This window comes from Tamandua tetradactyla, chromosome 11, assembly GCF_023851605.1.
Source record: "Tamandua tetradactyla isolate mTamTet1 chromosome 11, mTamTet1.pri, whole genome shotgun sequence".
Taxonomy (NCBI): domain Eukaryota; kingdom Metazoa; phylum Chordata; class Mammalia; order Pilosa; family Myrmecophagidae; genus Tamandua; species Tamandua tetradactyla.
The window spans coordinates 79,155,652-79,172,473 of NC_135337.1; the positions used below are offsets into that span (position 1 = coordinate 79,155,652).

General features: G+C 52.7%; 1 protein-coding gene and 1 long non-coding RNA gene across 3 annotated transcripts in view; one reads left to right on the plus strand and one right to left on the minus strand.

Moving 5' to 3' along the window:
* The window catches only part of CELF5 (CUGBP Elav-like family member 5), a 49,170-nt gene that overhangs the window by 19,427 nt on the left and 12,921 nt on the right, over positions 1–16,822 (minus strand). Inside the window, exon 2 of one of the 2 annotated variants that reach the window (XM_077121195.1) lies at positions 10,631–10,713. In XM_077121195.1, the coding sequence (XP_076977310.1) occupies positions 10,631–10,713 (83 nt within the window). Of the gene's footprint in view, positions 1–1,575; positions 1,688–10,630; positions 10,714–16,822 lie in introns of those variants that run through there. The other variant, XM_077121194.1, reaches the window with a different exon arrangement.
* Positions 1,672–16,400, plus strand: LOC143650428 (uncharacterized). Its single transcript, XR_013159553.1, has 3 exons — positions 1,672–1,747; positions 12,068–12,126; positions 16,217–16,400. It is a non-coding gene; the product is annotated as an uncharacterized LOC143650428 (long non-coding RNA).

Here is a 16,822-nt window from a genome sequence, read left to right on the forward strand (position 1 = left end):
AATGTGGCAGAAATGACATCATGGGAGTTCTCAGCCGCAGCCACAAGAGATCTGGAACTTCCCCACTTATCCTCTGTGACCCCAGAGACTGCCATGTGGACAGGCCCAGGCAGGCTCCTGGAAGAGATGCCCAGCTAAGAAATCATAGCTGGGTAGACCACTCTCAGCTGTACATCCTTCTGGCCGCAGATGAGCCCCTACAGACTGTAGCTGTGTGAGGGTCCTGGGCTTGCCAACCCACAGAGTCATGAACAACTACAATGGCTATTGCTTCAAGCTACTAAATTTTGAGGTCTTTGTTACTCTGCAGTAGCTGACTGATACACCAAGGCAGATACTCGTAGCCAGCTGTCATGAGCTTTCGGTGGGGGCTGGTGGATTATCACGCCTCAGTGGAACAGGCTTCCTTTTGGGGATATTGTTCTGGACCACCCTAGTCACCGAAAATGATGTTTATGCAAAGAAATCCTCCCCTATGCCAACATACCCAGCTGCTCTGGGTATGAGTTAATATTGACATTTGAGAACAGACTGGGGGAATGTAGGAGGAGGGTTGTTATTTGCTGCTCCTCTGGTTCTGGGACTGAATCCCAAACCCACCCAACCTGGTGTCTCTGGTGAACTCCTACTCATCCTTCAAAACCCTGTCCAAAAGCCTCACCCAGGCAATCCTCCCGCCCCTCCGGGCTTCTGCAGAGGGCTGGAAGCATGTATATCTTTTTTGCTCTGTCTCCCTCCAGACCAGGGAGTGCTGCCTCACCCCACACAGGGCAGGGTACAAGGGGGCCTCAAGGGAGTTTGCTGAACCTAACTGACCAAGAGGAGGTGGCCAGCTCCCACCAGCACAGAAAGGCAAATCTCCACTGCCATTCAGCTCCTGGGCTCTGAAGCACCCTTTTTACCTCAGTGACTTTCAAGTTAGCATTTGGCACAAAGAAGGCATGGCTACATATCAGCCCACAGCCCCTCTGAGCCCCCTCCCTCAATCTGAGCCCCCTTTTGCTGAACCCCTCCACTCTGAGGCTCCCCCCACACTCTGAGCTTCCCTCTGTTCTCTGAGACCCCGCCTTCAAGCCCCCACTCCCTTTCTCTGAACTCTTCTCCTCTCTGGGCCCCCTCCCCTCTCTCTGAGACCCTCCTCTTCTCTGAGTGTGGGTTCCCAGTACACAGGGGGCACCTCAACTTGAACCCAGCCTTGTGAGCCCTGGAACCCAAGAGGCCTCAGCTTCCTCTATCCAGTGTCCAATTCCCTGAGCTAAACCTTCCTGCCACCCAGCCACACCCTTGGAGGGACCCTGACCACCTGGGAAAGGCCAAACCTATGCCTTCCTTCCCCCACCCAGTCACCTGCCCCCCACTCTCATTCACACGCACAGCCGGTACCACACCCAGCTAGCTGGAGGCACATGGAGGGGAGATGATGTCAACCAGATCCGGCCAGTTTTGGGGCTGGGGACAGAATGGGGTGGCGAGTGGAGGTGGGGGGGGGAGGGGTACCTGAGCCTCAGCCTCCAGCTCGCACCCCCCACCTCAACACACACACACCGTTCCCACCCCGCCTCCGCTGGCCCTCACCTCCTCCCCCTCCTAGCACCTTGGGCAGATGAGGATGGGGGTTGCCATGGCAACGCTGATTCACCACACGGAAGCTGGCAATTGTTGTTGCCATGGAAACCGCCTCTTAGGGGCCGAGCCCAGCTCCTGCCTTGCACAAAAGAGATATTTAAATATAATCTTCTGGAGATGGGTGAGCCGAGGGAGGGAGGGAGGGAAGGAGGGAGGGGGCGGCTGCGGGGAGGGAATCTGCCCCCATCACCACACTCTCTCCCCCCACCCCATCCTCAGGTCCTGGGGTACCTGCTCCCCATCTCCCCCATGCAGCCGCCAAGCCAGGGACCTTCCGCCCTCAACGGCGTGGGGTTGGGGGGACAGGGAAGGCCCTTCCCGGTCCTGGGTCAGCTTGGCAGGAGCGGGGACGGGAGCAGGGAGTCCTGGCCCAGAGAAGCCAGGTGGGCCTTCTCCTTCTCTCCATCCCCCCCACTCCAAAGCCAACGGTCAGAGAGGGGGCCCCGACGCCCCTCTCCCCGCGTCCCCGCGCCCCGCCTTACCCACTGGCCGGCGCGCTCCGCGGGGCCGCCCGCCCGCCAGCCCGGGAGACTTGCGCCAGGCTGGCAACCACGTGCCGCCCCGCCCGGCCGGCCCTGGGGCGCACCGGCGCGCACACGCCGCACGCACGCTCCGGCCCTCGCTCCCTGCGCTCGGCACCCAGGCGGCGGGCGCTGACGATCCGCTGGTCAGAGAGGCCCCGCGCCGCCCACCGGAGCCAGGGGGGGTGGGGAATGAACGGGGTGGGGGGAAGTGGTGCGGTGCCGGGGGTGGGGGGGGGAGCCGGGTCCCCCACCCCTCCTGTCGCCCCTGCCCGCCCATCTGGCTCTGCCCACCTCCTTCCGGCTCCTTCTCTCCATCTGTCCCACCTAGGACTCTGCCGAGTGCCCTCCCTCCCTCCTCCACCTTTTCTGGCTCCCCATCACCGCATTCCTTCCCTGCCCCTTCCCTTCCTCTTTCCATTTATTCACCACCGCTCCCAGGGTGCCCCATACTGGATCCCAATTATCTGGGAGGGGAGCGCCAGGGATAGGCCTCCCCAGTCCAAGAGTCAGGGCTGGGGCAGAGATCGGGATCTAAGGCTAGGAAAGCCTGGGGCAGTGGGCAACGAAGAGTGGAAGCTTATCCTGGAGCTTCTCTGAAGATGGAGAAGCTGCTGTGGGTGTTGAAGTTTGCGTAGGAGTTTGTTGGAGGGAAGCAGAGTCAATTTCTCACATTGGAGCAGTACCTACGTCCACCACTCAATCTCCAAACTTCATGAGATGGAAACCTTCACATTTCCATTTTACAAGTTGGGCAAACTGAGGTCAGAGAGAAGGGAGAGGGCAGAAGCAGACGTCCAGTGGACCTTGTGTTTTGGAAATGTAGTGGATCTTTGAGGGGGGGTCATGCTGTAGGTGGTTGGAACTGTGGGCTCCAACCCTTGCTCTTCCCAGCTTGTTGGGTGACCTCAGCCAATACATTGCTGGAGAGACAGGGTCCTTCATGTCCAACCTATGTCTGTTATAGATGGGGAAACTGAAGCCCCCAGGGTTTCAGGGCAGAGCTGCAGAAGTCCCTGAGGGTGAGGCAGGGACAGCCAAGGATGCTCCTGCTTTTGCAAAGTTTTGCCTTTAGAAGCTGCAGGGTCTGGGTAGGGTCCAAACTGGGTGATTTCCAGTTGATTTAGGAGGCAAAGGGGAGGAAAGCAAGGCAGACTCCCATCTGAGCCTCTTTCTCTCCAGCCCAGCCTCTAGTTAACATGCAGGCCAATCCCCTCTCCTGCTCTATACCCCGCCATAACTCCCTATTGCCCTTGGGGTAAAATCCCAGGTCCTCATCCTGGCATTCGAAGCCCCTTTGCTGCTCAACCCCAGCCGTTCTGCCCTCTCCTTCTGCCCTGACCTGGGACATTGCTGCTGGAGTCCCTGAGTTGGAACATGCTCCCCTCCCAACCCCACACACCCTAAAACTATCCCCCTCCTCCGGCCTTGAAGGCCACCTCCTTCTTGGAGCTTCCTCTGGCCACCCATCTGCTTCCCTTGCTTTACTGGGGTATTGTCTTCACCACACACACACACACACACACATACAGAGGCAAATGCACATGAATTCTGGACTCGAAAGAAAGTGAAACCAACGCTTTATCCCCATGGGCAGGGAGCGTGCTGGGCGCCAACAAGGGAAGGGATTCGAGAGCTTGTGTCAGGCTCTGGCTCAATGTCCCCAATTTACAGGGGGAGAGAACAGACCCAGGGAGAAGAAACGGTTCTCCCGGCATCACCCAGCCTCACGGCCCGGGAGCAATTCATTCATTTCTCTGGCCCATATTTGCTAAGATGCATCACCTCCAGGGGTGGGCGGACCTCCAAATGCCTCCTCTATGGTCCCATTTCACAGATGAGAAAATTGAGGTCAAATCATTAGGCTTTTTGGCACCTCCACCCCTCTCCCCTCCCTCCTTTCTCAGGTTCGGCTTGACTCTGCATCACTGTGGGGTGGCCCCTGGCTGGTGGGCAGGCTGTGTGCACAGGCGGGGTTTTCAGAAGGGGACCCAGGCTAAGGCATTGGCCACGTCTGAACTAGAAGGAAGTAGGAGGGATCCGCAGGATGTACCCATGGGTGGACAAACTCGTACCTCATCTGGGTACTCAGATGAGGAGAGAGGCAGCCACTGGGACTGGGGTGTCCCCTGCACCCCAGGACCTCCATGAGGAAAGAGATGTCAGTTCCTCCAGTGGCCTGGCACTTGAGCTGGACCAGCCACCCACCTGCGTCCTCACGGGGTCCCTTCCATCCCCTGGAACCCCAGGCTTTGGGGGTGGTGGCACCCTGGGATTGGATAGTGCAGCCAAGAGCCTCCACTGGAATCCGAGGCCTCACCCAGCCCCGACGCTAGGGTCCTCCTGTCCATTTTAGGTTCTATTCTGGGATTCTGTTATTCAATTTAGAATCCTATTCCAGAAGGCTGAAATTTGATTAAACAGCATCCTCCATGGATGCTGCTCTTACACTTGCAAAGCGAACTAAGAAAGGTGGGTGTCACCCTCTCTTCAAAAAGCAGCATTTTAGGGGGGGTTGCAGCTGTGCCATGGAGGGGGGGCAAAGCCAGCCAATATCCTGGGTCACACCCCTCCCGGTTTACATACAGCTAAAGACAGAAGCAGCCACTTCATGTCTTTTCCCCAACAAACACATGAACACGGAAGGTTATGTTTTTTTTTTTTTGGAGGGGTGGGGTGGGGTGGGGAGTGGGGGAGCGGGGAGATGACAGCTGTCGTGGTTTCTAGCGTGACCTGGCCCTGCCACCTTGACTCACAGGCTGTCTGTGTGTGGGTATGTGTGAGCGCGTGAGCCCACGGGACGGGCTTTTCCAGCACGGGGCCAAGTTCGTGTGGTCGCTGCTCCATCTTCTGGAGGAGAAGCTTCCTGGGGGAGCTTAGACGTGCTCAGATGCAGCTGTGAGGTGAGGGGGCCTCTCACCCCCGCAGCCCCTGTCTGCAATTTTGTGCAAGGAGCATATGGGTCTCCAGTTTTGCCCTGAAAAGAGGGTTGATTGCATTTTCGGTGGGCATTCTCAAGGGAGGGGGCACCCCAAAAGTCAGACCCCTTGCTAATCAGGTTGGTGTCAGTGACTGAAGCTGAAGGTACACACATGGCGTGACCACAGCTGCTGGGTGTGTGAAATAGGACAGGCATCCGCCAAAAGGTGCAAACAAAGATGCCCATGGCAGCCTCCTTGCCAAATGCTGGAAACAACTTGTATGTCCATTGGTGGGAGATTGGATAAGTCAATTATTTTTGTGCCGTGGAATACTACACAGCAATGAAAAAGGATAAACAGCTGAGCTCTGCAACCCTGTAGATGAATCTTAACAAAATCATACGGAGTGTGAAAAAAGACCTAAAAGACAATGTGTGATACTATTTCACTCACATTAAATTAAAAGGAAAACAGGCAAAAGCCGCCCAATATTTTAGGGATGTATTCATAAGTAGTAAAACAATGAAGAAAAGCAGAAATTGGTTCCCACTGGAGAAGCCAGAGGTCAGAGGTCTGTGGACTTGGACGGGTCTGAGCTGAAGCCCCTCCCAGCTGCCACCTTGCTGCAGGATCTCAGAGGAACTCCTTCCCTGCTCTGAGCCATAGTCTCTTCCTCCATCTAATGAGATAGCAATGGCGCCAGCCTCCCCAGCAGACGTGAGAGTTTTAAGAGGTCACAGGGCAGTGCTGGGAAACGGTGATAATTTATACCTGGTGGCCCTTGTTGAAAACTGGGGAAACAGGTTCAGAGAGGAGCACATAGCATGAAGTCCCCTAAGAAAGACCCAGAACCCTGCAATCTGGGCATATTAGGACACTGCTTATGCATGCCTGCTTCCTCGCCTAGATGTTAAGAGACTTCAAGTGGTTCCTGTGTCTTTACATCCCTGCAAATCTTTGTGTGAAGTAAGACCTCCACATAATTGGAGATTGGTTGCATCCATCTTGTTCTTCTCTTGTTCAAGATTATAGACTCTAGATCTGTGCTTCCAACATGGTAGCTAATGCCCCAGTCTAGAATCTTCTAGATTTGTGCGCTCTAACATGGTAGTGGACCTCTGTCTAGAACATTCTAGATCAGCACTGTCCAATATGGTGGCTGACCCCGGGTCTAGAACATTCTATAGCTACACTGCCTGATATGATCTCGGACTCCAGTCTAGACCATTCTAGATTTGCAGTGACCAATATGGTAGTAGATCCCCAGGGTCAATAATACTCTAGACCTGAAAATGTCCAATATGGCGGTGGACTCCCGTCTAGACTATTCTTGATCTGCAATGTCCAACATGGTGGTTGAGTCCCAGTCTAGACCATTCTAGAATTGCACTGTCCACCAACCACGTGTTGATTTAAGTTAAAATTTAAATGTATTAAACAGCATGAAAAATTCAGTTCCTCGGTCACACTTGCCATATTTCAAGGGCTCACTGGCCACCAAGAGCTAGTGGCCGCCATGTTGGGTGATGCAGATGTAGCATGTTTCCTTCATGGCACACAGCACTGGTCTAGAACAGGGAAGCCCAAATATGGCCCTGTGGGCCTCTTCCTGCCCACCCCTTTGTGTTGCAAATAAAGTTTTATTGACACACAGCCATGCTTGTGTCAATTTGCCTCTGGCTGCTTTTGTGCTTCAGCTTCAGAGCTGAATGTTTGCGACAGAAGCCACATGGCCTGCCAAGCCTAAAATATTCCATCTCTGACCATTTACAGAAAATGGTTGCTGTCCCCCCAGTCTGGGGTTTAGAACTGCACTGTCCAATACGGCATCCATCAGTCACGTGTGCCTCTTGAGCACGTGAAATGTGGCTCATGAAACTGAGGAACTACATTTTAAATCTCGCATAATTATAATTAATATCGGTATACATTTAAATCTAAAAATAGATACCAGAGTCTGGCCACAGAAAACTTTTAAGTATATTTAGAACAACATGGGCATGTGAATGTACTTTTTCAACCGTCAATTTTATAAAATCCAAACACAGATCAAGCATTTCTGGTAAAAAAGAAATAATAAAATAAAAATGTTAGCACCCACTTGGAGAAGCACATGAGTGCCAAGCACATGCCAGATTTCGGAGGCTTGGTATGGAAAAAAGAAAGAATATGAAATAGCTCGTTTTTATATTGATTCCATGTTGAAATGATGGGATTTTAGCTATCTTGGGTTAAAATGAAATGATTGTTAAAATGAATTTCACCTGTTCCTTTTTATGTTTTACATTGGCTACTAGAACATTTTAAATTATATGTGTCGACGGCATTCAATTTCCGTCAGAGAGCACTGCTCTAGAACATTCTCCAGCTTGCTACCTATTCTCCTAACCAGGGTTTCCCACCCTGTACTGGTGACACTGGGGGTCAGATTGCTCTCTGGGGTAGGGGCATCCCGGGCACCACGGGGTACTGGGAAGCATCCCTGGGTTCTCCCACTCAATGCCAGGAGTACCCCCTCCCCAGTCATGACAACCACAAATTTCCCATGTCACTCAGTGTCCCCTGGGGGCAGAACTGTCTCTGGTCGAGCACCACTCCTAATCTATTTTAAACATTGTTAAGCAACTGAGGCTCAGCTCTTGAGCCACATTCAGCAACACGCTGGGCATGTTCCTGCCTCCAAGCCTTAGGACACATGGTCCACCCTCCAACCGGACCCCGCTCTCAAGACTCAGCTCAAATGCCACCTCCTCCGAGAAGCCTTCCTGCTTGTCTTCCACTAAACTGTCAGTGTGGGTTGCCTGCATCCTGCCCCCACCTGAAGCTGCCGTTACACCTGGTCATTCAGTCTGTGGTCAACCCCTGCAAGGGAGTTGAATGGTGGCCCCCAAAAGGCTATGCCCAGGTCCTCTCCCCTGAAACCTGTGAGCATGACCTTATTTGGAAACTAGGTCTTCCTTTGCCGGTGTAATTAAGGATCTCGAGATGAGATCACCTTGGATTCAGGGAGAGCCGTAAACTCAATGGCAGGCGTCATCCTAAGAGAAAGACTGGGACATTTCAGAGATACCGACACGCAGAGAAGAGGGCCTTTGGAAGACAGAGGCACAGATGCAAGTGATGCAGCTACAAGCCAGGAAATGCCAAGGCTGGCCGGGAGCCACCCGAAGCCAGGACAGATTCTTTGCTACAGAGCTCAAGTGGGAGCCCGGTCCTGCCAACACCGTGAGCTCAGACTTCCAGCCTCCAGAACGGGGAGACAATAAATTTCTGTGGTTTGAAGCCACCTGGTTTGTGGTCACCTGTCACGGCTGCCCTAGGAGATAAACACAGCCCCCGACCTTATCCCCACCCCCAGCCCTGCCTCCCATATGCACCCCAAATTCAACTGGTTGTATCTACGTCTACTGTCCCTGCTTAAGTCTAAGACATTCCCATCTCTTGCAACCACCCCAACCCCCACCCCAGTCTCCCTGCTGCCCCTGTGGCCCCCGACACCTCCTCTCTGCACATCAGTCACCAAGAGCTTTTAAAAATGGAAAGCAAACCAATTCTCTCCTCTGCTTGTAACTCTCCCACGTCCCCTTTCGCCCTGGAATAAAATGCAAACCCCCCACCATTGTGGTCTGGCCCCTGTTTCTTTCTACCCCCTCACTGCCCCCCTCATACCCTGCCCCCACCCCCCCACCCCCATTGCTCATTCTGTTCCACTGCTACCTCCTTGTCTGTCCCCTAATGCAGCTGGCTAGGTCCAGCGTCAGGGCCTTTGCACCGGCTGTTCCCTCTGCTTGGAACACTCTTCCCATAGATATAGGGCTTGGGTCCCTCCTTTGGGTCCCTTCCCCGTAAAGGCTTTCTTGACCTCCATCTCCAAATGGAGCCTCAGCCAGTCGTTGCTCTCAGAGTCAGCCCGTTTCTTTATCTCAAAGTTGTTTTCACCATTAGATATGACCTTATTTGTTTATCTGTTTAGGTTTTGATTGTCACTAAGTTCTCTGTGCCTGACATACATTAGAAGATTAGTACATGTGTGTTGAATGAACGAACAGGCACTGAAGATCCAGCCCAGGGCCTGCCCTTAATCCAGGCGGGGCCAGAGCCAGATGCAGACACCCCCAGCCCCATGGGGTCAGGGATGGGCAGAGGGAAGAGGTGACGGGATGTCATCTTGAAGGCAGCTCCCCATGTGTCCTTGGAGCGACCTTGGGAGCTGGAGCCCCAGGTGGGTCCTCAGGGTCCAGGGAGGAGGTATCTCCAGGAACAGGGAACTACCAGACACCAAAATGTCAGGGCTTAGCATCCCCTAAAACAGGACTCGTTTTGCACCCACAGTTCTCATAATCCCGACATCAATAAGATGATGGAGACGTGCCCTGTAGCTTCCAGTTGGTTCTTGGAGGTACTGGAAGAAAGTCTGAAGGAGTGAGGAGAGTGGAGTTGGGATATTTATCCCACAGGCTGCCAGGTCAACTTTGCACACACTGCTCCCTCTGCAAAATGTCACCTTCTCAAAGAAGCCCTCCCTGATTGCCTTCTCCACTATGCCCCCTTCCTGCCCTGTTATTCTCTCTCAATGCTGAAGTTCAGAGAGGTTAAGTTACTGGCTCACTGTCACACAGCAAGGATGGGGTAGAGATAAGGGAGGAGCCTGCTGGCGCTGCCCTCACCACCTCACACCCAAAGGAAGAGGGGATTCTTGTACTTAGGGAAGGGGCTTTTGATATTTGCTGAGAGTTGAGTCAAACATCCCATGACCCCGTGCCAGAGGGAAGGAAAGCCCCCCAGGGCCTATGAGGTGGGTGTCATGGCTCTCATTGCCTATCCTTCCATCTCCAACAAGAGGTGCTGCCTGGGAACCCAGCTAGGCTGGCTCAGGGGGACCCACCCGTCCTTCCCTGGGGGAAAGTGCTGACAACAGAGACCCAGCAGGGACAGAGACTGGGCCATCCTCTCCTGGAGTTGAAAACACTGCCCAAGCAGCCCCTGTATCCAGCACTGAGGCCCCGTTTGCTCCATAAAGACAAGGGAAAATAAAATTCCCTTTCCTTTTTACGTTGAAGAAGTGGGAGGGTCTAGGCTACCTCCCATGGCCCAGCAGACCCTGCCCGATATACCCTGCCCCCTCCTTGCCTTCCCCTCCCCCCACTTGCCCCCTCCCCCCCTCTGCTCCAGCCACACGGGCCTCTTGTACTTCCTACACAGGCCCTACACCAGGGCCTTTGCACAGGTTGTGCCCTCTTGCCTGGGAGGTCTGGCCAACTCCTCCTCATCCTTCGGGTCTCAGCCCTGATGACACACCCTGAACCAGGTGCCCTTGTGCAGTGTGCAACATGCACAACTGTACACGCCGGCTCTGGGGTGAAGCCTAGGGCCTGCATGCAGTAGGCAGTCAATAGATGCCCACTCTGATGATGATTTGTACCCCACTGCTCCTGACACCTCTTTCTGGGTGCAGAGCCATGCAGATTTTCACAGCTGGTCCCAGAAATTACGTCGGACTCTCCCAAGGCTGAGAGCACCCCCTCCAGTCCTCCCCTCCCCCAATAAACACCAAGCACTCACCCCAGGCAGGGTCTTCTGCTCGTGCAGGGCAGTCTGAGCTTTGATGGCGGAATCCCTGGCACAGTAGGTGAGGAAGGCACAGCCTGGAAGGAAGAGAAACAGGGGTGTTAAGAGGACACTGCAATGGAGTTGGGGTATTTATTCCACAGGCTGCCAGGTCACCTTTGCACACACTGCTCCCTCTGCAAAATGTCACCTTCTCAAAGAAGCCCTCCCCGATTGCCTTCTCTACTATGCCCCCTTCCTGCCCTGTTATTCTCTCTCAATGCTGAAGTTCAGAGAGGTTAAGTTACTGGCTCACTGTCACACAGCAAGGATGGGGTGCAGATAAGAGAGGAGCCTGCTGACGCTGCCCTCACCACCTCACACCCAAAGGCAGAGGGGAGTCTTGTTCTTAGGGAAGGGGCTTTTGATACTTGCTGAGAGTTGAGTCAAACATCCCATGGCCCCGTGCCAGAGGGAAAGAAAGCCCCCAGAGCCTGTGAGGTGGGTGTCACAGCTCATACTGATGACAGAGGAGCAGAGGAGAAGGATGCCCAGATATTAGTTAAATCTGTGGCTGATGCTAAATAGACACTGGGCAGGCTGAGCTGAGTAAGGGGTGAGGGGAGAGTCAGGAAGAAGGAGAGGGAGGAGTCCAGCTGCCAGTCCAGCTGGCAGTGGGATAGGGAGCAGGGTCCCTGTGCCCCTCTTGGGCCTCAGTTTCCCCCATCAGAGAGGATGGGCCAGCCATGGAACATAGGATGCACCAGTCATGGGATGGGGGCAGAGCTGGAAGGCTGTGGCATCACCACCAAGGCCAGGGACGAGCAGGAGAGGTGGGGCCAGCTGGAGGTTGAGAGCGACAGAGACAGAGAGAAGCAAGGAGAGACACCCCAGAGAAACATCAATGAGCCAAAGGTGTTCTGAAAAATCTTTGTTTGAGGTGGGAACTGGGGGGTTAGGTCCACGGAACAGATGTGAGGCCTGGACCCCAGTCTCCCAGCTTTGCCCCCCCCAAATCTCTGTGGGCCTCAGTTTCACCACCTGTGAAATGTGGTCATTCAGTGGCTATTCTCAAGACATCAGACTCCCTGCGCCCCCATCTCCAGATACCCCTCATGGTCCCTGGGCTCCTTGCCTCCCCCTGGAGGCTCCCCTGTGTCAGGGCCCCTGGATGTCCACTTCCACCCCAGGTGGGAGCGAATTAATGTTTGGTCCTGCTGGGCTCTGCCAGCCACCCTGTCGGTCCCCCCAGTAGTCGGGCTGGGTGGTGGGGACGTGTCTGTCCCAGGCCTGAGAGGAGCCCCAGGGAGGGCCTGGAGACCAGACAGAGCTGAGGACAGTTTCTAGCATTTAAAAAACCCAAACATTTATAATTGGGATATACTGCAAACGCACTCCCCCCAAAAGTGTGCAGTGTCACAAATAATTAAAAGTTATATAATCATCTCCCAGGTCAAGAAAGAGAGCATGGAAGCAATCAGAAGACCTCTTATTCCCCCACTCCATCAGAGGTAACTGCTCCCCTAGCTCTCATGACCCCCTTCTCACGTCTTTGTTTTTATTTATGTTTTATCACCTGCATGCGTCACCAATCAATGCAGCTGAGTGTTTCTTATCTTTGTGTTTATATAAATGGAGTCACAACTTCATGTATACTTTTGTGTCTGGCTTCTTTCACTCATCAAACACTCAACAACAGGTGGTTGTGTGTTCCAGGGATGAATTCCTTCTTGTTTCTGCAGAGTATTTTATCATATGGATATACTACAAAATGCCTGTCAATGGGCATTTGGGTTGTTTGCTGTTTGGAGCTATTATGAATGAACCGCAGTGAACATTCTCTTATATATATATATATATTTTTTTTTGAGGCACAAAGGCATATCCAGGTATAGTCAGCAGTTCCTAAAACTGCTAGCCATAAGACCAGCATATGCTTAATGTTTAGTTTTAATCCATTCTTTCAAACAGTTTTCCAAAGTGGGTTGCTCCAATATATACTCTTGCCAGAGGGTATGGCAGTTCTTTTGGTGTTTAATCTTCACCTGATTTTGCTGGCCTTTTCAATGTCAGCCATCGTGGTGGGTGTGTAGTTGTATGCCATTGAGGTTTTAATGTACATTTCTATGCTTAATAGGTTGGGCACCTTATTACTTCATAGGTGTTCTTTATATGTTCTGATAATTGTCCCTTTTTTATTAGATGTAACGCAAAAGTCTTTTTCCATGGCTTGTCTTTCCACTCTCTTTTTTAGTGATTCAAATTCCAAATTTAATTCCCCAGAGTCTTCAAGGAAAGGAAAGGTGCCCAATTAGCCTTAATGCTGAGAGAAATCAGGTATAAATGGCAAGAAATCGAGCAGCAGGTAGATAAAATACAGGGCAAAGACCTTCCTCAAAGAATACTTTCTTGCCTGTGGAGTCTCCATCGGTGGAACGTGGAGGTGCTGGCCCCAGAGGGGCAGGGGTGGAATCCCCAAGCAACCATCAAATTCATCAGCCCTGAGCCAGAGAGGTTTGCCATACAGGGGAAAACCCCATGGCCTCTGTCCTTGGTGCTGAAATCCTTTCCCACGGCTTCCGTGGTTTCTTGGCCCAGTCTTCTCATGACCTCTTAGCTTTGCTTTTTAGTTGGGAAAATGGGTGATACTCTGTTTCTGAATAACTAGAGCCTTGACTTATGGCTATCAATCAGCACAGACTTTTAGTAATTTTCATCAAGTTTGATGTTTTTTAATACTAATGAGCTAACACTCAAAATAGCATTAATGGCCATTTTAATGACCGCGCATACGACTTCTTTGAACCTCATAACTACTCCATGAAGCAGCTGCTGCTATTGTCCCCATTTTACGGATAAGGAGGCTGAGGCACAGAGAGGGAGCTGATTTGCCCAGCGTCACACAGGCGATAAGTGGCGCATCCTGGGTTTAAACCCAGGCACTCCTACTCCACAGACCGTGCACTAATCTCTGGGAGTACACCACTTGTGGTTTGCCTCTTTTCTGATTTCCAAGTCCCTCGCCTAGGACATATGGGAAGGGTCACAGGCCCTTACCATACGTAACTTCTCTGCAGGAACTTTCCTGGGAGGTTTGAGGAACTCTGGGGCTGGACCAAATGTTAAAGAGGTCCCAGGCCTTCCTTCAACTATGAGGGGCATGGTCTGGAATGTTTGCAGGTCAGAGGGACCCTACAAACCTCATCTTGAGCCACAGCCCATCCAATGAGCATTCAAGCTTCTCCAGTAAAGAAGGTCCCTCTCTATGTATCTCTGCTTTCTTACTTCTGGGGATGGGGCGCTCCCTCCCTCTCAGGAGAACTGTGATGAGGCAGATCCAGTTATTCGGAAACTTTCATACATTGAGCAAATCTCCTACTCCCCAATGCCCACTCGCCATGGTTCCCTGCTCTGGAGGAGTCTCCCACGTTGATGCCAGACCAGGCCACCTCCACCCCACACACCAGCCCTGTCTGTGATAAGGGGCCCAGGATTGGGTTGCAGCAGCCTCTCCCCATACTGGCTGAGCAGGGAGCTTCTGGAAGCATGGGAAGGGGGAGAGAGGACAGCCTCACCTAGGAGAAGCAGCTTCCTAGGTTGCTCAGTCCTTGACCGCCCCTTCGTCCCCTTTACACTCGCCCCCACGTTTAAAGCCTAGAAGTCACAGACACAGCTCACAAATTTCTCAAGACCCAAGTGGCAGAGCAGGGACCCATGGCAGGGGGAGCTGGGGAGCAGGAGATTTTCTCAATGCATGAGTTTTCTAATAACTAGATCTGCCTCATCACAGTTCTCCTGAGAGGGAGGGAGCTCCCCATCCCTAGAGGTAAGCAAGCAGAGATACAGAGAGAGGGAACTTCTTTGAAGACCCCACCTCACATGGAGCTTCTTTTCTCTTTGTCCCTAAGATCTGAGCTTCTATATCATGAGTCCAGGTTGTAATAATGATAATAGTCGATGTCAATTGATCACTAGGCATTATTATGGGCACAACACTCAGATTAGTCCTTTGAGTCCTCAGATCAGCCCAAGAGGATGGGGCTATTATTACTATTGTCATTCCTTTTTACGGATGGGGAAATCGAGGCACCAGTCATTGGGTCATCTGTCCAAGGTCACAGAGCGATGGTGTTAGAGGCAGGCTTTGAGCCCTGGATTCCTGACTCGAGTTCCTTTTCTTTTCCACTGCAACATCCTCCCTCTTACAAAGTTTAAAGGAATAACAGCTGGTCACAGAGCACTCTGACAGCCTGGCCATTCTGCCCAGTCCCCTTCCCTCTGGATCTCTACAGGAACCCCACAGGTGTCCTGAAGGGTGGGGGTTATCAGCCTATGGAGGAATTGAGGCTCAGAGAGGCAAAGGACTTGCATGAGATTGCACAGCAGGAAAAGGGTGGGGCTGGGATTTGAACCCAGGTATAGCCAACTTCATGGCTTTCATTCCCGTCCTCAGCTTTGGAGCTTTGGCTCCTGGAGTGTGGGATGGCAGATGGGCTCAACTCTGCCATCTTCTCTGAAAGTCTCCCCAGTCTCTAATATTTTAAGACACAGGTGGCCTTAAGAGCACCTGTGAAAAGTCCACTGAGTGCCACTTGTTTTCTAATCCGGACACCAATTATTTGATCTGTGGATAAACTGAAACATTAAGGGATTGCTTAATGATTGGCCTCTCAGAGGCGTTGGAGTAGTGGCCAATCTGCCCAGGGCAATCTCAGTGCAGAAGCCTTCAATGGGCTTAAAGGGTGAGGAGAAGTTTCCCACCTTGCAGACAAAGAGACTGAGGGTCACAGTGGCCCAGGTAATACACAGGAAGTGGCAGAGTCAAGAACTGAACCCAATTCTGTGTGACCCCCAGCACAAAGACATTCCTTCCCCCAGGCCTGGAGGTGCTCTCCCTGCAGGAAGGGGGCAGAGGTGGCTGTGGCCCCTGGTCAGCCCGGGCTCCAGAGAACACCACCCTGGAGGGTGTATGCTGGAAAGGGGCCAGTGTGAAGGAGGTGCTGGAATAGGGACAGAAGGCTGGGAGGAAGCAGAGCTGAGGACAAGTAGGTGAAGGCTGAGGTGGTGCTGTGGGGGCAAAGAGATGAATGAATAGGCCAAGATGCTCAAGACAGGGCTTTGGGGCAGGGAGTGGGGGTGGGAGAGAGTGAGGCAGATGGCCTGGGGAGCGTAGGGAGGTTGGGACTCCCCAGAGATGGCACAGGGAAGGCAGCGCTCGGAGGGAGCATGGACCTGCCGATACCCTGATTTCGATCTTCTGGCCTCCAGACTCAGGAGATGATACACTTCAGTTGTTTCCAACCTCCCGGTTTGTGGATATTTGTTACAACAGCTGTGGGAAACGCAATACAGTGGGGGACCCAGGGGGAGGAGGAGTTTGGAAGAAAGATGGGGAGCCTGGTTTGAGGGTCTGGGGGACATCGGGGGAAGGTGTCCCCAGGACTGGGCTGAAGATGTCCCAAATGATGCAGCAAGAAAGCTCGGCTGTGAACCTTGAGCATGTACTATGTGCCAAGTCCCGAGGGAGATGCCATGCCTTCCCTGGAATCCTTGCTGACTTTCATCTCCATATCCTTAGTGATTTTCACCTCCACATTACAGGTGAATGAACCCAAGCCCAGAGAGGTAAAGCGGCTTTCCCTAGGTCACACAGCAAGCAAGAAACCAGCCCTGGATTCGAACCCAAACCGAGAGCAGGTGGGAGTGGGGTAATTGGCTTCTGAGAGTCAGAAAGTTCCAGACCATTTGGGTTGTTCCAATCCCTGAAGTCTGTTGCCCTAAAACAATGTCCACAATGTAAAAAAAAAAAAAAGTAAAGAAAAGAAAAAAAAAGCTTTTTTTTTTCTCATCCTTACTGTTCCTAGTCCTTATTTGCATGCACTGGTTGGAGCTCTTTGTCACTTCCCTGGAAGCTTGATAGGGCTGACCCCGGACAGATGGACGCTGGCCAAGCCCCTGACTGCAACCTGATCCCCAGCATGCCCTGTGCCCCCCTCTGTCCCCCACTGCCTTTGAACATGACACATCCTTGGCCCACATACATTTTCACCCTCATCTTCCCCTGACTCGTCGCTCCTCGACCTTTGGGTCCCCAGCTGAGTTGCCCTCTCCCCTAGGAAGCACCCCCCAACCAAGGATGGGCTGGGCATCCCTTGGGTTTTTCTTGTGCCACAGCTCTGATCACCTGGCCTGTGAGTCCCCTGAGGC